At 38.9% G+C, this 22,329-nt stretch overlaps 2 protein-coding genes across 4 annotated transcripts in view; both read right to left on the bottom strand.

The window, feature by feature from the left end:
• Positions 1-1,332: 1,332 nt before the first annotated feature.
• cul2 (cullin 2) lies at positions 1,333-22,122 on the bottom strand. 3 transcript variants are annotated; one of them, XM_083546075.1, is made up of 21 exons: positions 21,983-22,122; positions 20,563-20,704; positions 19,274-19,376; positions 19,046-19,140; positions 18,423-18,528; positions 16,204-16,286; positions 15,962-16,058; positions 15,620-15,730; positions 15,314-15,476; positions 13,406-13,530; positions 12,859-12,966; positions 11,410-11,469; positions 11,149-11,277; positions 10,570-10,656; positions 10,151-10,303; positions 9,828-9,905; positions 8,499-8,565; positions 6,146-6,348; positions 4,058-4,159; positions 3,854-3,970; positions 1,333-1,785 (listed from the first exon to the last, which is right to left on the bottom strand). In XM_083546075.1, the coding sequence occupies exons 2-21, from the start codon at positions 20,679-20,681 to the stop codon at positions 1,654-1,656; spliced, it is 2,238 nt and encodes a 745-aa protein (XP_083402201.1). In that variant the 5' UTR covers positions 20,682-20,704; positions 21,983-22,122; the 3' UTR covers positions 1,333-1,653. The 3 variants fall into 3 exon arrangements, with proteins under 3 accessions (XP_083402201.1, XP_083402202.1, XP_083402203.1); XM_083546076.1 differs by having other exon boundaries at positions 20,563-20,701; positions 21,983-22,118; XM_083546077.1 differs by having other exon boundaries at positions 21,771-22,080.
• cUnh18orf63 (chromosome Un C18orf63 homolog) overlaps positions 21,999-22,329 on the bottom strand; it is a 72,753-nt gene continuing 72,422 nt past the window's right edge. The window contains exon 16 of the transcript XR_014534308.1: positions 21,999-22,091. The gene's annotated coding sequence lies outside the window, so the exon portion shown is untranslated. The remainder of the gene's footprint in view (positions 22,092-22,329) is intronic.

Here is a 22,329-nt window from a genome sequence, read left to right as displayed (position 1 = left end):
TAAAATATTTTTGAATCAAAACCTTCTCATTTTTAGAAATCTTTTCAATTTAAGAGTGAAACAGTAAAGAAGCAAGTAAAGCATGACATATAACAAAGTTTCTCCTGCTGCTCAGAGTTTGACGTTTCATGCTCATTAGCATTCTGCTGTTACCTGCCTGGTCTGGCTACAGGTCATTCCCAAGCAGCCGCCATATCGTTAACATCGCCTGAGCAAACCAATGGAGTCAAGGTCAGTGTGGTGTTTAAAGGTCTCACAAATGAGTCCAGTTTTCATCTTTTTCTCTCCTGCTTGACTGTGAAAATCTAAGTTACATTTACCAGGACTTTTTGGCCTGGCCCTAAAGCAGAAGAAAAAGTTGCCAGGTTTGGGAATAACACATCTGCAATCCAGCTGCTAATCATGCTCCACGTTGCTTTGGACACTTTTACACCAAGTACAAATTCCTTGCTAACTTTAACCATTTACCAAAACATCTCATTTGATTTAAATCCTGTCCCTGTTCATGGCATAACCGGTGGAGAAAATCGCTCCACTCTGACCCCTACTGGCAACTAAACTCACCCAAACGCATCCTCTTTAGTTTTAAGTTTTTCTTTAACTCATGTGACATCAAGTGAAAATGTCCATGCTTCCATTAAGATGACAACGCAATGCCTCGGAGCACACAAAACGTGCTTTGTTGATGACGCACGCCCTGTGGAAACGTGCGCTTAATTAGAAACTCTCATATGGATCCTATTTGAAGAGGATCTTCACGCCAAGAAGTAGCACACGCCAGGCTGAGGAACCGAGTTTGGACCTGAAGTGAGACATTTTTTTTTTTTAACAGAAAACTACCTCCAGACTGATGAAAAGCATAACCTGCTGGGAGCACTTCCTTTCTGTAGAGGATTGTGTCAATATTACAGCACTTCCCAGACTATTTCCTTACTGATATCGTCACAGCCGTCACAAGCAATCTGGTTTTCATTTGTTTATTTGACAAGCAGCAGTATTTTGTGTTTTTTTTTTTGTTTTTTTTTGAAGGTAAATACAATTATCAGTATAATGGTTTTATTACAATAGTCTTTTTTTCCTCTCACTTTGATACATTAAAAAAAGAAGAAAAAACACTACAACCGCAAACGTGAGGAACAAAAAAAAAAAAAAAAAAAAAAAAAAAAAAGAAAAAAAAAAAAAAAGAAAAAGCATGGGTGGTTTTCCCTTAGACATTCGTTTTTAAAAACTCTGACACGTCCGCTCGCTCTCTGGATTTGTTGGTTATGGTTACATTGTTTAAAAATCAAAAAAAATTTTTTATATCAGTTTGCACTTGAATAGCTATAGGCATTTTTCTCTTTTTTTTTCTTTTTTCATTTGACGCACCGGGGCGTGGCACTGGTGATGTAAACTGCGTAAAATCAGAAAAGGATTTGGGGCTGGAGGGAGGTGGAGGTGATGGTGGTGGTGGTGGGGCGGGGGGTATTTATGACTGCCTGGGTATGTAGAGGCTCTTCCCCACCCCCCTCCTCCTTCTACACAGATGGAGACACGGCCCCACTTCATCCTGCAGGGAGACAGCCCGAGCCAGCTGCAGCCAAAAATAAAGACATGGTTTACGTTTTTGACCGCCGAGTGGTTTCTTTTCTTTTTTTTTTGTTTGTTTTCCTTTTATGCCACATAGCTGTACTCGTCTGCAGAGGTCTGGCTTCGTTCGATGTACTGCTTGTCGATAAGCACTTCGATGCACTTCTTTATCATGCTGATACTGGGGTTGAATCGGGCTTTGGACTGGTTGATCACCTTGAAGAAACAAACAAACAAAAAGGTATAAATAAAAGAAAACGCTGGGGGTTACAATAAACAGGACACAGCTGTTATAATAAAAGTCATCAGCATTTTGTTCTTTCGGATTCTTAATTCTGATTGGTTGGAATGTGTGGAATTCTCTGTAGCAGCTTATTAAAAGTATTTGAAGTAATGTTGATGTGGTGAAGCTTTTTCTAGCTTTTATGGTAAAGAGTCTTCATGCTCGGGTGTCGCAATCGGTCGGATTTTCACCATGGGAAAGTTCTCAGGGAAGAGGATTCACATTTTCCGGCTTAATTAATTTACTTCAGACACAAAGCAGGGTGAACGAAGGAACCACAGTTTATAGCTGCTACATCACACAGAATGTGATATATAATGATGTGGGTGCACCACAACATTAAATGCAACTGTAATTTTTTTTTAACTATTATCTTTTATAAATACTATTAAAAAAGCACCCTTTGGTATCTACAGTTATGAAAAAGAATCGGGCTTAGAGTCAGGCCACAATACCCCACTGCGACGCTGACTAATTAACAGCATGCCTCGTCGTGTCGCACATCTTATTAAAAAATGTGTGTAAATATGAGTGTGCACACAGACACACCCACGCATAGACAAACATGTGAAAAGCACAGATCAGTTTGAGGGTGAACACTGGATTTGTACAATTGGAGGTGTGCTCAGGTTGCACATGGATCAAAGTTCATGCGTATATGTTGTGTTTGAGGGAGTAGAAAGCAATATAACATGACAATGAGCTTACAAAGAATACTTTTCATCATTAACTAACACACATTCAGTACCAAAGCAGTGGTGGACAGTAACGGTGTAAAGGTGATTCATTAGTGTACTGAAATCTCTCTATTTGGGGAGATTTTTTACTTCACTACATGTCAAATATGTCTTTTTACTCAACTACATTTTGCAAAATCAGTTGTTCCTTTGTATTTAAGTGTTAAGTGTTTAACGAGTTAGCGTTAGGTGGACTGTACAGGGTCAACCGGCAGCATGAAAACTGTGCATCCCGAGTCATCCGAATCATGGGAGTGTTTTATATAAAAACGCAAGTCATGGGAACGAGGAAAACTGTACCCGAAGTTATGTAAAGCGGAGTTTGTGTGGGATGGAAGTACCACAGTTCTGTCGTGACTCGCGAGCATCAGGTTGCGTAATCAGTTCGCTCGCGACATAGTGATGGATTCAATGAAAACGGTGCGAACACTAAATCAAGAAGGAGCAAATAACAGCAGCAGTAAACGATCACACTTTTAGTCACCGTTGAGGTTTTCAGCAAATGCTCATGCATTTGTACCCCAATACAATTTATTTTTTTATTTATTAAGTCTGTTATCTCGGGGCGTTTCTCCGTTTCGTCCTCTTTTTATAACGTTTGTCTGCTACAACAGTAACTATTATTTATTCTAGATGCTTATATCCTTACTAATGAACAAAATATCTGTGTATTTATTAAGCTAAAATTGTCAAAACGATGTTGTATTAGATTTTTAAGCCTGGTTGTCAACTTGCCATCTGCAAAATATAATACAAATTCAGATTTTTTAATTTTATATTGCTTCACCTTTTTCTTTCTTTCTTTTTTATTTTTTTAACAGAAAGAAAAAATCCAGTGAATGTGTTCATGAGAAATCAGTGTTTGACTCATTAATATAATTCTATTAATAGATCGGTGTGTTAAGTAAAAAATGTTTTTCCCACATAAACTGAGTTGATTAAGCAAAGAGTCTTGATGATAATAGAAACATTACAGCCATAATAAATCATAGTACTTTGGATACCCAAGTGCATTTGAAGGCAAATACTTTTGTACTCTGCTGAAGTGAAAAGTTTAAAGGGAGCACTTTTAATTTAAAAGAAGTGTATCTCTATATTGACTGAAGAACATGGTTTGTGTACTTTGTTCACCACTGATACCAAGTGTTTACATCATGCATCATATTCTGACTTTATATTCCTCATTTTTTTTTTTCAACCCTCCACACTTGCTAAGACTCTACATTGTCACACACACACACAGTAAAAAAAACAAGTGACTCACTTCTTGTATAAGTGCATTGTGTCTCAGGATTTTCCTGGCTTTCATGATCCTCACTATAGCAGCCTGTAAATACATTTTCCTGTCTTCATCCACAGCACTCCTCGTCTGCTCCACCTCCTACACACACACGTCCAGTCATACAAGTTCAATATGACAGACACAAGCATTAGGACAAGTGTGTTAGTGCAGTGAACTCTGGTGTACCTGTGGGGTGTCCCGCTGCATCGAGGTGGTGATCTTAAACTTGGTTCTTTTACTAGTGAAACTCATATTTAACGAAAAAGTCGATTCGACCTCAAGTTCCTCCTGAAAACACGAGACAAGAGTGTAAGATTAACACGCAATTTTCAGCCTCATTATCAACAGCTGTATTATTTTTTCGAACGTGAGCAGTCATACAAGCACTAAACGAACGCTTGACCAATGATGAAAAGTACAATGAAAGAAAAGAAAAAAAAACTTTTGTTTTACATTCATTTTTTAAAGGCAAATAAAATTTCAACATAATCGCAACCTTTCATTAAATGCAAACATTTTAAATTCTTTATCTGATTCTGTGTAGTGCTTGGTGACAAACCATGTTTCTAGCTAATAGACAGAACTAATTGAGAAAGCTACTCTGTATATGAGGCGGTAGCAAAAGGTTTCGAGACTAGTTTTGTAACACGCCAACAGATGGCAGCACAAGGCCGCAAACACAGTCACAGGGAGCACCGACCTTTATAAATCGGTGTGCCAAAAGTCCTGTGTACATCGGGAGCTGTGCAACTGGTGCTATTCCGACCACGTGCGTTACCACGTCTGCTATTTCATCATGGACAGCAAGTTAGAACAAAATGCTGGGCAAATCTGCCACAGGGACGTTTGACATGATTCTGCAAGTTTACGGCGATGCTGCACCGAGTCGTTTGAGGTGTTTTGAGTGGCACGCGTGCTTCAAGAACGAAAGATCATCACGAAAAGACAACGAAAGATTAGGAAGGACTTTAACGGGGTCAACTACAGAAAATGCTGAAACCGTTCAGCAACTTGTGCAAATCACACATTGCTCAAACTGAGAAATATATATATCTCAGTTTGAACAATGTGTGATTTGAACATGTGCTGTGCTGCTGCCAAGTTCGTCCCCAGGCTGCTTACCCAGGAACAGAAGGAACGTGTACGACCCAGAGAAATAGTCTTCTTAGTGGAAGAGCCCGTCAACTGCACGACCGAAAAGGCGAGGCTTGTTCGCAGCTGGACTAAGAGCATGCTCATCGTCTTTTCTGATATTCGCCGCATTGTGCGTTAAGAATTTCGGGAGCCAGACAGTCGATAGCGAGTCCTACCGGCAGGTTTTACGGCACGTGCGAGAGGACATTTGGCAAAGCGACCGTATCTGTGGCGCGCTAGTCTTGAAACCTTTTGATACCACCTCGTACACCACAGACTCAAAGAAATGCACTAGGATCAAAAGTATTTGGACACAATCTTTACACACCCATATGTGTCTCTTCCCCAAACCGTTGCACCAAAGTTACAAGCACACAACGGTAGAGGAGTGCGTTTTAAGTGGCATTTCATTTCACTGGGCTTAAGGATGATAAAAAGTCAATAAAAACAAGGTTTGCCAAGACGGGATTAAAAGAACTTAAATGTCCTTTAAAAAGTCCTTCAAGGTGGAAATCTAGTGGAACGCTTTTCCAGCAGAGAGGCAGCTGTTCAGTGAGAAAAAGGGGCAACAAATCCAGATTTATGATCACGGATTTGGAGTTTGAAGGGATGTTGAGCAATATTAGTGTATGATCTAAAATGCACTTTAGTGCAATAAAATCACGAGGTTTCAAATGAGCAACCAAGCAGTCAGAAAGCAGACCAGCGGCAGAGCAGAAACAGCTAATATTACCTTTTTTAAAAAGGTTCATATAAAATCACTATTAAACCTGGTGTGTGTCTTTATCTTGTCTATGATATGGATCTGAGAACGTGCTTTAATTCTGGAAGCTGAATGTGCTGTCTGAGTTCTGTTTGAGAGATCTAAACTGCCATGAAGCACTGACAAACCTGGGTAGATATCGTGGGTATAATCACTGTTGTTTACGTGACTCGCTTGGAAGCGTAAAGCATCAATGTAAACTCGTGCTTTACGATCCTACAGCAAGTTCCACAATAGTTCAAACTAAACTCAAGTAAATTGGCTTCCTTTGTACTGTTGCAGAGCTGAAAATCCTTATGGGTTAAAAAAAACATTCCCAGAAGGGCCAGAATGCTGCATCTGAATCAAGAGTTCAAGAAGCCTCCTTGCTGTCTTACTTTCTGTGAGTCATGGTTAATCATCTTGACATCCAGCAGGGACTTGATGGTTTTCTGCAGCTCCTTCTCGTTCATCTGCGTGCTCTCCTGCAGCTCTTTATAGCTCACCGTCTCGCCATTGTTGAAGGCCAGCAGCACCGCCATCTGGTAGGTGGTAACCATGGCGACATAGGGTTTGGATAAGTAGTTCATCTTCACCTCACCTGACAGACGGAGTGAAAGAGAGAGAGCGACAAAGAGGGATTATTAGACTAGTATCTGATTGCATATCTGACAGGTCGGTGATGGGCTTTTCCAAAATAAATGGTGTTCTACGAGTGTGGTGGCACCGCTTCGAGCAATTCTGTATGATGCGATCACTTTTATTCAGTGCAGCTAAACTTCTGTTGCATTTCTAAACAATGAGTCAACAACATGAACAACAAAAAGAAAAAAAAAGAGGAACGTTTCCACAGAAATGACGTTCCGCTGAAATGACAACTTGATTGCCGTGCATGGCCAATCTTGTTCGAACAACAACAAAACTCCCACATAATACCTCGTGAGAATCGTTAAAGGATTAAGCAGCGTGCGTGTGTTTCTCTCGTCGTGTTATAGGATAGTTTTGCATTTCTACAAAGAAACTGAGGAAAGTGCCTGAATAGCAGACTTCACAACAAATAACTAAATAACAAACAGAGTGTTTAAGAGATTACTCAACATATTACAGTGTGTGTACCTGGTTGGATGTGGATGTGTGTGCGAGAGAGACAGAAAAAGAAACTGCTGCGGCTTGGTGTGGTAATTGGACGATTAAAGGGCGGGCAAATGTGACCGTCTGAACCCGGCGAATGCAGCCAGAGCAGCTAATTGGTTTGTTTGACCTGTTTCCAATTATTACACCACTACAACTGTGTTGATTAAACACACCACAAAACACTTCCTGCATGGCCTCACATCGCACGGAGCCTCAGAGCCTTCGCTCATTGCGTACACGAACAGTACATTTCGATAAAAAGCTGAAGTTAAAGCTGTAAATTACTGAGACTTAAGATTCACAATACAACATGAATCAATTCCATTTGTCCCAAAAGCAGCTCTCTGCAGCAGAATAAAAAAATGGAGGGATGGGGAAAAAACAGCGAGGAGAGAGAAGAGTCATATGGAAGACTGTTTCCGCCACATAAAAAAAGTTTGCCTAATTCCGACTTTTTTTTTGTTTTGTTTTTTGCCAATCAGGCAGCGTCCCCCCCCTCTGTAGTGCCACAAAGCTTTACACATTGAAAATTTAAATGAGCAACAATTAAAAGAATCCTGGAGAGGACTCGGTCAGCTCTGGAGGAGACAGAACAAGACAGATGAAGCAGAGGAGCCTCGTTCACACACTAACAGCTTCAAACTTCAAGCCGACAACATGATTACCGGTGAATGCACCAGAAATGTTGGATGTTTATAGTCAGTATTGTGAGAAAAATGTCCGAATTAAGCAAACTATTTTTGGTAGTGGAAACAGCCTTCCATAGGAGTCAGGTCAAAGAAAACGACAAAGTTCCCAAAGTGCGTTTACCTTTTTTTTTTTTTTTTTTTTTTTTTTTTTTTTTTTAAGTAATCTGGAATATATAGTTCATATTTTTATTTATGATTTTTTTTATTTATATATTTGTTTTTGCATTTGATGTAACATGGCAATTAAATGCACTAAAATAATTGTAAGAAAATTTAGTTTTCACAGATATTCTTATCAGAAATTACAGAACTAGCTCAAATAACTGAAGAATTTAATGTTTAATGCTCAACAGCTCAGGACTGTTTCAGCAGCAAAAGAGGACTGACACAATATTAGGCATGTTGTCATAATGTAATGCCTGATCGGTGTTTAAGTTTAGTGTACGGCTGTAGCTATCGATTATTTTAGTATTCGGCTATTCTACCGATTAGTTCATCGTTTAATCGGATAAGAAGTACTTTTTCTTCATTAAAAAGCAATAGTAAATATACAAGAGCAAGTAAAGTTTAGTGCCTATAAGTTGATCCCTAATGAGCGAGCCAGTGATGACGGTGTCAAGGAAAAAAACTCATGAGGAAAGGCATGATGAAGCATGCAAATGGAACCCATTTGAGTGGCACCGAATGTCCATTCATTACAGTTTTATCATTCCCGCTGCCACTGCTTGAGCAAAGCCCTTAACCCCCTAACTGCTCAGTTTTATAAAGGAGAAAACTGTAAGTCACTCTGAATGAGAGCATTTGCCAAACACCATAAATGTAAATGTCACTATTGTTGAGGTGTGCTGTTCACCCGATGGAAGCTTAAATGCCTGTGTTAATTATTATAACAATAATTATGTCCTGTGTGTGTGTAAAGGCACTGTACCTGTGCAGAGATAGTGTAGCCAGGTGAGCTTTCTCCCGCTGAAATTCTGGTTATAAAACAGCTCAAACTAAAGAGAAAGAGACATCGGCAAATCAAGATCATGCTCTGCAAAGTGTATTATATAAGACCAACTGATTCGACGAATTTCAGTCAACGGAAACAAAGCTAAAGTTCACCACATACCATCGTTCCCAAATCTTTCAGCATTTACTAACGAAATCAAATCGAGTGCAGTTTCGTTACAGATTTTCCAGAGAAAGCAATCTGAATTATTTTATATAAAACAGACCCAAAGTGAGAGGTACATTTCTACATTTTATCTACACAGCTAGTCTTACATCTAGTCATTACATTTCAGAATATCTTTTTTTAACTGTTTATTCATAATATTTTTTTATTAACAGTAATTATGGAAAAACGCTGTTGTCTTAATTACTGTGAACCTGATTTCCTGTGGTAATAAACCAGAGGCCAATATTCATTAATTTAGTAATTCATTAATGACCCAAGAAAAACACAAGAGATTTAATGGGATATATATTTGGAAAGTGTCCTAAATGAGAGAAAAAATATTTTTTATTTTTTATTTTTCTTTCTATATTTTTAGTATTTGAATTCTAAAAGATATGTGCGGTGCACAAATGATCCAACACCTGTGCGATATCTGTGCCATAAACATTTAATAGGATCTTTAGCTTTAACACTGTTCAAATTGTAGTACAATGTTGAATCATTCTTAGAATATTTATGTTCCCTCATTTCATGGATTCACAAGATATGTTTTATAATTTTTTTTATTTTATTATTCATATTTATGTACTATATATTTCCACTTCATATTTCCACAAAAAATGTGTGTGCTTTTGAATATAACTTCAAAGGCACTTCTTTGCTTTTCATCTCTCTCTGTGTAACTATTCCAGCTGCTTTCTGGTTGTCCTGCAACTCCTTTCTAAAGTCTGCTGGACTCTTTAAAATCTCCTCCCTTTTTTTTTGTGAAACTGTGAAATCTTGTATCTCACCTATACAGGTTTGTGCTTCCATAAACTTATTACCTACAAATGATCAAACCAACAGTACTGACAAGGTCTTTGGCTCTGCTAATGTCTGAAGCTTTTCAATTTGAGTGTCATTTAATAATGTTGTTCCTAAAAACTTCAGAAAACTTTACTTTCAGGCTGAATGCTGCTTGTCGCATAAATTCTTTCCAAGTATTTCAAGACTATGATGTTTTTGCAGGATTTATTTTTAATTTCTACAGCTTGATTTATTCTTCTGCAACTCTGCATTGCTTTTGCTGCTGCCTGTCTCTGGGACATGGTAACTCACCATTTGTACACTCTTCTCGAGTTCCTGAGGGATAGCAAAAGTCGATGAAGGAACCTGTGTCAGAGGCCATGCACCCGCCTGCAACACACACACACACACACACACACACACACACACACACACACACACACCCTTACTTCCTTCATACAATCTTCTCATGTCTCCCAAAACAGGGACACTTGAGTGAAACTAGCTGGTTAGGACATGTTTAGGATATTGAATGTGAAATCACTGGTTCTTTATGCTTCAAGAACAGAGTTAAGCACTAGCGTTTCCTCCATCTCTACATTTTTGTGTATGCCATCTCTCGGAAAAAGTCTCACCTGTAGCACGTAGATCTGAAAGCTGATTCCCAGATCCACTACGGTCTCCTGGGTTTTAATAAAGTTGTTGAACTTGTTGTTGAGGTCGGCACTGACGCTCATGTCTGTGTACATTCTGTGCAGTTTGCTCGTGAACTCATAGCCGCATGCTTGCTGCGGAACCAGAGGACAGGGGGAAAAAAAGAAAGAAAAAAGAAATGAAAAACAAGGGGCACAGTTTGCACACTTGTCAAGTGAAAAAGCCCTTCATTTCTGCAACCGCTTGGGCGTAATGACAGAGCCGATGTGTGGCGAGAGAACAGAGGGAGGGGTCAGGGGGGTAGTTATTATCCCAGTTGAGTCACTCTATAGTGTGGACTTTATTTTAGAGCGACTTTGATTGCAGGATTTTAAGACAAAACGAGACACTTTGGACTTACCTTCAGTTTGTTAATCATGGCTTCCTCAGAGTCCATGGATAATGAAAGGCCATGTATTAACCTCTTAGCAAGCATTCTGGCATAAAACTAAAAGACACAAACAGGGATAAAAAGTGAGACAACTTATATCCTAACAATATAGAGTATACAGTGGGGTCCAGCAGTAAAATTTTACCATTTTATTTACATTAGATACCTTTGTCGTTGTGCTCAATTGCAATATATACACAATACAATATCTACTGGTAGACAATTTATTGTAACTAATAACAAGGGTTTTTAAAGTTGGGTCCAAGGGTCTGTTTATTTATTTATTTTTTAAATCTACTGTGGTGGGATTCACAATTTTCCATTATCAAACGGTATTATGCTCTTCCTGATAAAACTCTATGACACGAATATCCGAAACACTACTTAACAATTTTATATATATTTTTTTCCCAACAATTAAAGCGGTTTGAGAATCTCAGATTTAAACCACCACTAGGACAGACAACATTTCCAAACACCAGAAGTGTTAAACAACGACAAAAGAATCGCTTAGTTTGTGCTCCGAGGCTTCTTTCCTGTTGAGATTACCTTTTGAAAGACGTCTTTGTCGTCAATGTACTTGAAGACAGTGATGAAGCTGGTAAGTTTATCCTCCACCTCGTTCTCGGTCATTCCCTTTGCCGACTTCTTCAGCAGATTGTCACAGTATTTAGCAAGCTGTAATGCACAGAACAAGGAATCAGACATGGCATCCAAATACCGGTTGTGTAACAATGCAGAACAAGTTGTACGTTTAAATGAATCACAATGCACTGGAGTACAATGACAAAAAAAAAAAACCTCACTCACCAGTTCAGGTGCTTTACAAATGGATTTCGGCTCTCTGTAGTTTACTACTGATGTCAAAGCCTTAAAAAAAAAGTACATTGATTAATCATCAGTTAATAATTTAAAGATTTCTTTTAAATGATTGGCATACAATTTTTGGGAAGTCTAAAAAATACTCGTACTCACTTCGCACACCCATGTCTTCACTACCACTCATATTACATCATTTCATTACCATAAACCGTTTACGTGCCGTTTTTGCACATCTTTTCTGGATTGCTGCCATTTGCTTTTTGCACGACAACATTTTGTTTACATTTTTGCTACTGTGTTTACATTTTTGTTATTGTTCACTTTGTCTCTGTACAAAAGGTTTATTGGCGGAGCTATATTTTGTTTTGAATTTTGTGTATTTGTCTTGCACTGTCCTGTATTGTCTTGCACTGTCTTGTGTTGTCTTTGCACTGTTTGCACCAGGTTGCACACATGCACTTTATGTGGCGAGGACACTTACTAGTCCTTATCCCTGTGTTTTATCAGGGTTCAGGAGGAACGTTGTCTCATTTCACTGTGGACTGCGTCAGCTATATATGGTTAAAATGACAATAACAGCTTCTAGACTCTTGAAAAAATATCATGAAGTTTATTGTTTAGAAATAAATAAAAAGAAAAGTGGTATATCCACCACTTTACCGCTAATTAGTTATGCTGATTTTCCCAGTCTGTCGTGGATAGCATGACTTAAAATCTTATATGGAATAGTTTTTAACCACGGCGATAAACGGTAGGTTACTGTATTATATCACTTCAAATGTTATAACTTTTTTCTAATTCTTCATTGGAGTCAGTGCTGAACACCAGACTATAGGAACGAAATTGTAATAATTTTCTAACAATTTGAGTTTGATGACAACTGTCATTTCAGACAATTTAACACATTTTATAAACTTGCTAACACCTTGTTAATAAATTCATGTCTCCTATAGATTTCCAATAATTTTATATTATTTAACAATTATATTATAATATATATTATAAAATATGCAGCTGAATAAATCCCATTTTTCTGACACACTGATGCCATCTACTGGTATAATCAATCAATCAATCAATCAATCAATCAATCAATATCCATCCATCCATCCATCCATCCATCCATCCATCCATCTATCTTTCTAAAGTATAGTATGTGTATCTAAAAGTATATAGATACACATTATGCACTGGAACACTTCCACTGAATGAAATGGAGTTATGCAGAAAAATGATTGTTGTTTTGACTCTTGTTTGAAATAAAAATAAAAAATAAAAAAGAACCATGAATATTAATATTAAGCCCGATCCTAAATATACTAGTTTGCAAGTCTATAAGCTTTCTATGTGCCGATATATAAAAAAAAAAAAAAGGGGCTGCAATCTTTCATAAACGCTTCCAATTTAATGTGAATCTTGTAAAAGGAGGTTGTATACCTTGTCAAGTGCACTCATGAAGTGCTGGTCCCCATTTAGCACCGTGTTAATCAGCTGGACAAATTTACTATGAACCTCCAACACGGACTCCACAAACTGAGTTGGCATCTGCAGCAACAAAAGGAACGAGAGATCTATTTCAGCACATGGTAACAGGAAACTAAAAACAATCAGATGCGTCATTGTTTATTCATTACAATTAAAATGTAATACTCATTTTGTCGTGTCTAATAGCCATATGGCCATAACTAAACTTTTTTACAGGAAGTAAAAAAAATATATAATCTATTTCATCTATTTACTAGATTTGCAGTAAAAAAATAATAACTGGAGAAATAATGAACATTTTTGACAGCAATCTAAATTTGCAGAAAAGAAATTGTCCAAACAGGTCCATCATCTCCTTCCAGTAAATCAGATAATTGCGGTGAAGCAAAGCCTTTATTCAGTCATCTAATCAGTGGGAAAAACCCGGTTCTGTATATGCATTCAGAAAAACATTCACATGCATCCATTTCTGCGAACGCGTACACCTACATACACTCACGTTTTCCTGAGAGAGGTTACTGGTGGCTCGAAGCCCCTCGTCACGGATGTGCACCTGCAGCTCCTGGATCATGTGAGGTAAGCCGCTGGCGACTGCGCGCAGCAGTGTGTACATGTTCGCCATGTCTGAAAAACGCACAAGTTACGTCAAACAATGAGACGTGTTTAGGTTCCTGCACGTCACACTGTTTGGAGTCTTTTTCACACAACAAAATCGCACAAATGTTTGCATGGACACTTTTGCTTTTACTAACAACAAAGTGTGCTTCAGACACGAAGAGCAGTAGAGTATAAGAAAACCTCGATAACGACTAGAATCTTATAGCGCCGGGTCCATAAATATTCAGACAACGACGTAATATTCACAATATTATGCGCAATATTCGTACTTTTTACACTGAGCACCACCGGAATGAAAATTGAATAGATACATTGCATAAAAAAAATCTTATTATAGTACAGCCATTATTATTTTATTAATTTATTTGTAAATTAAAAAAAGTAATTGGACGCTTAGACATGAAACTCAGATGTGGCCAGGTGTAGACTCCTTCTTATTTTATGACAAATGAAAGATTCAACACTCGAGATAAACTTTCAACTATATATTATATATATGGGGGGTGAGATAGCTACAAACAAACTACAGGGATCAAACTGTAAAGTCTCTTAATAATATATTAAGATCTCTTATAATATACTGAAAACCATCTCACTCTCTGTTTCCCTTATAACTAACTGTTGCTACCAACATCTAGGGTCTATTTTTAAGAGGCTGTCTCGACTAACATGTAATGCCATTAATGCGTTCCCAGAATGTACTGTACTTGTACTGAATGTATGCAACCACAGACGTGGCTTGTTTTGTGATTTACCTCACTGAAGAAGATGCAAAATACTAATTCAGTGACAAAAAAAACAACAACATGAGTGGTCATAATTAGTACTTCGAGTAATTCCTATATAAATAAATAAAGTGCTTAAACCTGCTAAATAAATTGGGCACGTAGACAAATCAGAAAACAATTTCATATTAAAACTTGCTTGAAATAACCTACATGGTTTATGGATGTGGTGAGGGAAGACATGCAGGTAGTTAATTTGAAAGAGGCAGATGTAGAGGAAAGGTTAGTATGGAGACAGATGATGCGCTGTGGCGACCCCTAGAGGGAGCAGTCGAAAAAAAAAAAGAAGAAGCTTGAAAGTTTGTGCACACCTGACCGTGACATATTTATGTGCTTGCAGACATTTTCATTTTCAGATTTTGTCTCGTCCCTGCTGTTATAAGAAGCTCCACTTTTCCTTTCCACTAGATTTCAGAGTGTAGTTTTGAAGGGATTTGCAATCATTCAGCTACAAGTGAGGTTAAAGCCAGGGTTCTATGCTGAGCACTCATGTACTTTCACTCCTTTATCTTCACAGAGCTCATTTCGGGAATAAGGACATTATGATGATGGAACAGGTTCGGACCTGCTGGTTCTAGCGATTGGAAAATGCAATAGAACAGAACACATAACAGGATATTTCCGAATATGCTTTCCGATTTTTTTTTAGGAATAAAAATAAATAAATAGATGGGATGGTCCACAAACTTTTGGCCGTATGGTGTAGTTTCATTAGAACAGCAGGGGTGAAAAATTAATAAAATCCCCCAAACAACTTTTCAGACAGACATGGCTCTCATTTGCTGAGGGAGGAGGAAATTTTATCAGATGACACGCATTTAGTTTTCATTTTACGACTTTTTGTGCTGACACTGCAAAAACCTCTACAGACATTATTTATGTATTAAAAAAATAAGCGTAATCATCTACGCATATACTCACTGACGCGAGTCTTTCCGATCTAAAATTAAACATGCCATTTGCTAGTGGATGGGATGGGGGTGTGGGAATTAAACAGTACATACCATCTCTTTTTTCTTGTCTGACAATGTTCTGGCACTCTCCATGCAGGAACTGCAGGTGGTCAGCCACCATCCTCTGCTGGCATTCATGGATCACTTTGGCATAGGAGCTTGGATGCAAATACTTCCGACATCGGACCTCTTCGTCTTTCAAACGCCCTAAAACCTTTAGACAAACGAGATGAACAAAAGAACAACAGTTAAACAAACGGGATTATAAATATTACATCAAGTATCTAAGCTTTGACTTTACTATATTCTCAAAACACTGTCCACCCTTGAACATGAAGGTAAGGCTCATAGTAATACCTTTTCCATATACTGAGAGCAGTTGGACTCTTGCAGTAGGTTGGAGGCTTCCTGTGTGTAATACTCGCCAGTTTTGGTCAGAAATGGCCCTTCAAAAATCTCCTGATAAAACTAAAAACACAGCATCAGAGGAGATGGGTCACATATGAGTCATCTGTGGAGATACTTTCAGTTTTTGTTTGAGTTACGATGCTATGCAGCTTTATGGGAAAAAGGAAGTTGAGATTTATTTATCTTTTATAGCCTGTGAGGGCGTAATTCTGTAAACAGCTCCACACAGAAAACATGTAGAATGTTTATGAAACCTGCTCATGATACAAGAGTTATTTCATCACCACTCACCTTTAGAGGAAACTTTTTCTTGTACTGTTCAACATGAACAAAGGAGTTGATAACCCCATGGATTACTTTCTGATTGGGATTCTCCCCACACCGATCACTAGGAACGATTCAACCAAACTCAGTATTACAGGAATAAGACTTGTTCAGAATAAAAATAAATCAGTGCATAATATGGAGAAAAAAAAAAGGGTACGGATGATATTATCTTATAAGTAAAACACAGAAGGTTGATATTGACCTACTTTTTGATTTCTTTCAGAAGCATTCGGATTAGCATGGCTTGAAGAGGCTCAATCATCAGCTTTCTCCACATATCGAGAGCGAGCTGGAAATTAAACGAGCACAATCGTATGCTGAGAACGGGCTTACACCAGGTGCCTTATATTATTTGGAAAAAAAATATAGTATAAACAGCAAGATGGCAATAAACACACTGCTCAAAAAAACGCTTCAGGGGATTTGAGATACATGTTATAAAATAAAACACTGGGTAATGTGCTGTTTAAGGAAAATAATTCATTTATCATTTTACAACAAAGCAGTTGAGGACGAAAGAGCGACTTCCAGACTTACAATTATCACATTTATACAACTGAGCAGCTATGTGGTTAAGGGCCTTGCTCAGGGGCCCGGGAGTCATGACCTTCTCATTCAAGGTCCAGTGCCTTAAACACTAAGCTACCACCACCCCACTACCCCAATAAGAAGTTCAATGAATAATTACTGAGCTATCACTTTAATGACAGGGTGGTGTGATGGTCAATCATCAGCCCCCCCCCCCCCCCCCCCCCTTTTTAACAACATGCGGCTTGTCGTGTTAATAATCCAAAAAAAGCCCTCTGTCCTGAATGATTTCCTGTGGTAAAATCTAAAGTTGCTGCTTCCAATTAGGTACAAACTTGATATCACCCAAATGAATCTGGTTCCTCTCAAGGTTTCTTTCTCATAACATTAAGTTTTTCCTTGCCACAGTCGCCATGGCTGCTCATTAGGTATAAACACACATCGTTCACCTTAACCGTTAAATTCTGTAAAGCTGCTTTGAGACAATGTCTGTTGTGAAAAGCGCTATAGAAATAAACTTGACGCAGGATATTCCTTCCTAAAATGCTACACGTCTCCCTGAGATTCAGCTATTATATAAAAATGATATAAAAAGATTGGACTGTGAGCCTTAATATAGACCAGGGATTTGCGGCTGTAATAGAAAATGAATTAGTTTGATCAGAATCTAGACTTCACTGTGTTAGAAACAGGTCTTCTTTCAAACGTCAATGCTGCACGTGGCAACCTCTAGTCCTCCTATTGCATATACAAGGCATAACACATCCATATACACTCACTGATCACTTTAATTATAAACAGTATACTAATACTGGGTCGGGTCTTCCTTTGCTTTTAAAACCGCCTCAATATTGATTAGTTACACACGTGATTACTGTTTTGCCACATCCAAGGAAGGCAACTGAAGAACACTGAACTCATTGTTGAGTTCATGAAAGCAATTTGATACAACTTTTGGTGTGTTATCATGCTGGAACAAACCATCAATGAGTAAATTGTGGCAATGAAGAAATGCACATAGTCCGCATCAATACTCAAAAAAAAGCTGTGTCTTTCAAGCTACAATTGTTGCATGAACAGGCCCAGAGTGTGTAGAGAAAACACTCCCCACACCATTACACCGCCCCCACTACACCAGCATGGACTGCTGACAGATTCTTCAGACCAGGATACCTTCATGTAGTCTTCGCCTGTCCAGTTTATGTGAACCTGTTCCCAGTGCATCATCACCTGGAGCCTGATGTGATCTTTTGCCATTGTAGAACACAACAACACAGCGTTTCTGTGTTTTTCTCCATTCTAATGGTTGACATGAACGTCACTTGGAGCTTCAGGCCCGTATATGCATGATTTTATGCATGGCACTGCTGCCACACAACTGGCTGATTAAATGGGGTAGGTGCTCATAATAAAGTGCTCACTGAATGCATTTATTCCTTCTTTTTCATGTACTTCTCAATCCCTTACTGTTCTGTAGACCACAGCGGTAAGTAATACATCTGCCACCAGGCACACTGCTATTTAAACCATCCAAACAGGTGCTTCTAATCATGCCTGTAGTCGACACCTCTTTTGGGGGGGGAAATCTGCGATTTCTTATCAGGTAAATTATTGTTTTGCTGAGAACAGAAACAAGGAACCAGCCAGGAAGATGTTCATCAGATGTTAAGAGCTTAACACAATATAGAAACCATAAATCTCACCCAGATACAAGACGCATGACCTCGTGTCTACAACAAAGTCCACATTTCCTGAAACCTACCAAATCTTAAGTCCTTCAGCTTTCAACAAATCTGGGACTATAGGTCACATCTGCATTCTTTGAAAAGTGTTTCAAGGATTTAAACGCAAACAAAATTGTTTGTGATTGAGGGGAGTGAATGTTCTTGTTTTGTACCTCTCCAATCTCCATCAGCGGTTCATTCATATCAACTCCCCCATAGCCATACTGCAGATCTGCTTCAGTCAGTTTATTCTTCTTTATAAACTGTGTGTTGAGGTACCTAATGGGGAAAAAAAATAAACGGGTATACAAACAGCAGGAAATGAACACAAGCATCTAACGACACCTTGGTCAAACAGAGCGGAGAGAAGGTAAATGGCAGAAAGCAATTCCGGAGAAACGATGAGCCACTGATGAGCAGTAATTGAAATGAGGTCCAGGGGAGTCGATGCAGAAGAACTCACAGCTTAAAAGCTTGACCGTGATAAACCTTTTTGCCAAGGATAACATTTACACGGTTTACCCTTTATCCAAAATGTGTTTCGACGTAAAGCTCACTTGAAGTTTTACTTTTTTACGTTTCAGTGATGTGAGAAAGTGCAATTAAAGCAATGCAGTGTGCCGACAGATGAAGCGTCTGGGCAGAAATATTGGCCGACCGCTTTTATCTTCGGTAGGCCGAAGGATAGAATCTTTTGTTTCCGTGGCAACAAATTACCCAATTAAAAAAACCCCAGTGTACAAATGAAAAATCTATAGTTCCATGTTAGATTTTGGAAAGCTCTCTGTCTACTCACCGATATAAGCAGTCCATGTAGTCAGCACCCTTACTGTACTCTTCCCAGTATCTATGATACATCAACAGCACTTTCTCCTCAGACTCCAGCACTTTCTGCAAAAGAGAGACAGCTTCAGCATGATGGCCTTCTCAACAGTCTTGTAGTAATAAATGTCCTCTAGGAACAGACGAAAAGGAAAACATACAGACTACAGGCGTCGCGCTGGAGTCGAAGCTTGGTTCTTACCTTATACAGTTGACGGACATGGTTTTCCAGAAACACTTTTGTCTCTGTGTACAGCCGTTCACCCAAGGGTTCAGGGTACGCGACACACAATGCGTAAATATCACTGAGACATTTGGGGTTAAAGAAGCTTTGGATTCGAAAACGATTTGTACGATTTGCTCCAAATAGTTCCCAAGAACCACACAACAAAACCTCCAAGGTGACATGAATTGAGGTAACAATTGTGTTCAAACAGACAGACAAGAGTTAAACGAACTTATTAGGTTTGGTGCAATGCTGTCATAACCACAGTCAGACATATTTTTGGATCTGACAGAAAAAAAAAAAAAAAAAAAAAGAAACTCGCTTATAATGTCCAAAGGGAAGATAATCAGGACATTTGTACCACATTTATGTATGAGGTGCATTTTTCAAAAATATTTAAAAAATTACCATATTTAAAAAAGTAAGCTCTAATCCCCCATTGGTTTCATTAGGGAAAGTGCTCCTGTCTTTAAATAAATGATCAGATGAATAAACTGCTCCGGTGTTTTAAAAGTTTGCCGTTCTTAAAGTTACTTTACATACTCGTGCATTTTGCACCTTTATTGACTCAATTCGAAGATTCTTTAATTATGCACTATATTTCCAAAAGTATTGGGACACCAGACTTTTCCTGTCATGTGTGGTTCTTCTCCAAACTGTTACCACAAAACTGGAGGCACTCAATAAAAAATAAAATAAAATAAAATAAAATATTTGCATTCACTTGAACTTGGAAACCCAAATGTGTTCCAGCATGACACAAAGCACAAAGCAAGCTCCATGAAGATCTGTTTTAGATCGTTCGGAGTAGAAGATATCTCCTGCTATAGAGCTCTGATCTCAACCCTACTGAACACCTTTGGGATGAATTGGTACACTGACTGCACCCCAGACCTTCTCACTTTAACTTCATCAGTACCTGACTTTATTAACACTCTTGTGGCTGAAGAACACAAATATGTATAAGCACACTCCAAAATCAAGTGGAATGTGATGCTCTTCTTCTTCTTTCGGCTTCTCCCATTAGGGGTCGCCACAGCGGATCATCCGTCTCCACAACCCCCTGTCCTCTACATCTGCCTCTGTCACACCAATGTGGAATGTGATGCTCAAAAAGCACAAATCATATTTATGACCAGGTGTCCGCAAACTTTTGGCAATATAGTGTAGTTGAAGTGGTGTTCTCTCAGGTCCAATGTATTCTCTTTTAATAGAGAATGGGTAAATAAAAAGGTATACTTATAATTCAAGCTGTGGAAGGATACGAGAAGCGGTCGTTCCACGTGGCTCTCTCTACATAATCCAGCATCACCACCGCCTTGATGGTGGTGAGCAGTTTGTTCCAGGTCTCATCAAAATCCACCACCCGTGGCTTTAAGGACATCCTGCAGCTTCCACTGCAAACTGCTAGAAAAAGGAAAGATGATTTCTCACACGGCAGCCACTAAATATGTGACAAAAAACGAAGATTATTTATTAAAATGAAAACGTCAACATTTTTTAATCCAAGCAAAAACTACACGTGATGCCGATGCCACTCAGTGTAAAGTCCCCATGAAATGTGTGCTAATTGATTTCCACTGTTGGTGTATTTCCTTTTGAAACGAGACGACAGACTGACGGCGAGATTTATACGGGATTTCTCAACGCTGCCTTTTACACAAAAAACATTCAAGAACAACAAAATGGCATATGAGAGAGAAATTCATTTGAAAAGTCATCGGTTGAGCAGCACAGACTAGAGGAGCTTCAGAGCCCTTACCAAGAAGCATCTGACCTTCTCGTACTGACGGAGGAACCCCCGAAGAGTTCTCCTCGACATTGGAAAAGTGTCCGCCAGGTAAAAACCTTCCACCTCGCCCAAACCCATAGTTTGAAAACAAACTATTTCGCCGGAGAACGGTTTGTTCTAAGATCTAACATCTCACCACATTTCCTGCCAACCAGCTCCTACTTTAGAGGGCGGGACATATTCGTTTTAGAGCGCATTTGATTGGACAAAGACATGAGTAGTACAGGATGAATCATCTAAAATTGCTGGTCATTTTCCTAGAATTGAGATGCCCAATTTTGGATCCATGTGCTCCTTGTCATCTGATAGACCATGGTATTGATGTTCAGTGGTTGAGCAGTGAAACTTTGGATTTCAGCAACATGGGCGAAAAAAAAAGCCCGATATAAAGCTGATGTTACATTAGTAAAAGTGTAACAGTGTCTAAAAACGCATGGATCAAGTTTACATTACAGACAGAGACGTTATATGAGCGGTGAAGATGAGTGTGTGACGCTTTACGACAGCGGGCGCAGATTTACGTTATGCGACTCCGCTAGTACACAGGCCCCGGCTAGTTAGCTACATAGCTTAGCTTGGACACCCTCTGCCGCTCGGTTGTTGTTGTTTTTTACCTATTAAAACCCGGAAATGTGGAAAAGCTTCGCACTTTAAGGGTTGAAAATGAACATGAAGGCCTACATGGTCGTGTTCGAGTCGCGCTCCTGCAGTGCCCGTGACTCGGAGCCGTGTTGCTGAGTAACTCCCCCAACTTAGCCGAGCGTTTAGCCTCCGAGCGCCTGCAAACCAGGTCATCCTTCAGCCAATATCTGATCCCATTAAACCTCTCCGACACCGTGACACACACCCGCACCACGAACAGGACCGCTCACTGCATACAAATGTCATGTTACCTTGACCAGTGTCAGTGTGTTGAGGGAAAAGTCGCCCCGGCTGTCAAAAAAAAGCTCCGATAGCTTCAACTCAAACCTCTGCCATCGTCCAGGCTCGAGGAACAAACTACTACTCCGGTCACAGGGGTTTCAGTGGTAAAAAAGAAAAACAAAACACAACAGAAAATCGTCAAAAGTCAGATGTAAGGTTTATTTAAAAGTATATAACGTAAGTTAAAAAGATGTAGATGTATAAAATTTAATATTTAGTCAAATGTATTTTGTAATTCTAACAAACTTTTTGAATACTTCCCCTATTCAGTGATGGTTCGCTCCAGTGCTACGGGAAGCAAGTCAGGACAATGAGG

This window comes from Silurus aristotelis, assembly GCF_946808225.1.
Source record: "Silurus aristotelis genome assembly, chromosome: 1".
NCBI classification, from domain to species: Eukaryota; Metazoa; Chordata; class Actinopteri; order Siluriformes; family Siluridae; genus Silurus; species Silurus aristotelis.
Note: the sequence above shows the minus strand (reverse complement) of the source record. Positions and strands in the feature narration are given on the sequence as shown.

Bases quoted from the DNA above. Each gene is read 5' to 3' on its own strand.
- cul2 (XM_083546075.1), bottom strand. From the start codon at position 20,681: ATGTCCTTAAAGCCACGGGTGGTGGATTTTGATGAGACCTGGAACAAA. The intron at 19,377-20,562 runs GTATCCTTCCAC...CAAATGTCTCAG, and splicing joins ACGTGGAACGACCGCTTCTC to TGATATTTACGCATTGTGTG. The intron at 6,349-8,498 runs GTACAGTGCCTT...TCCGTCTGTCAG, and splicing joins GCTACACTATCTCTGCACAG to GTGAGGTGAAGATGAACTAC.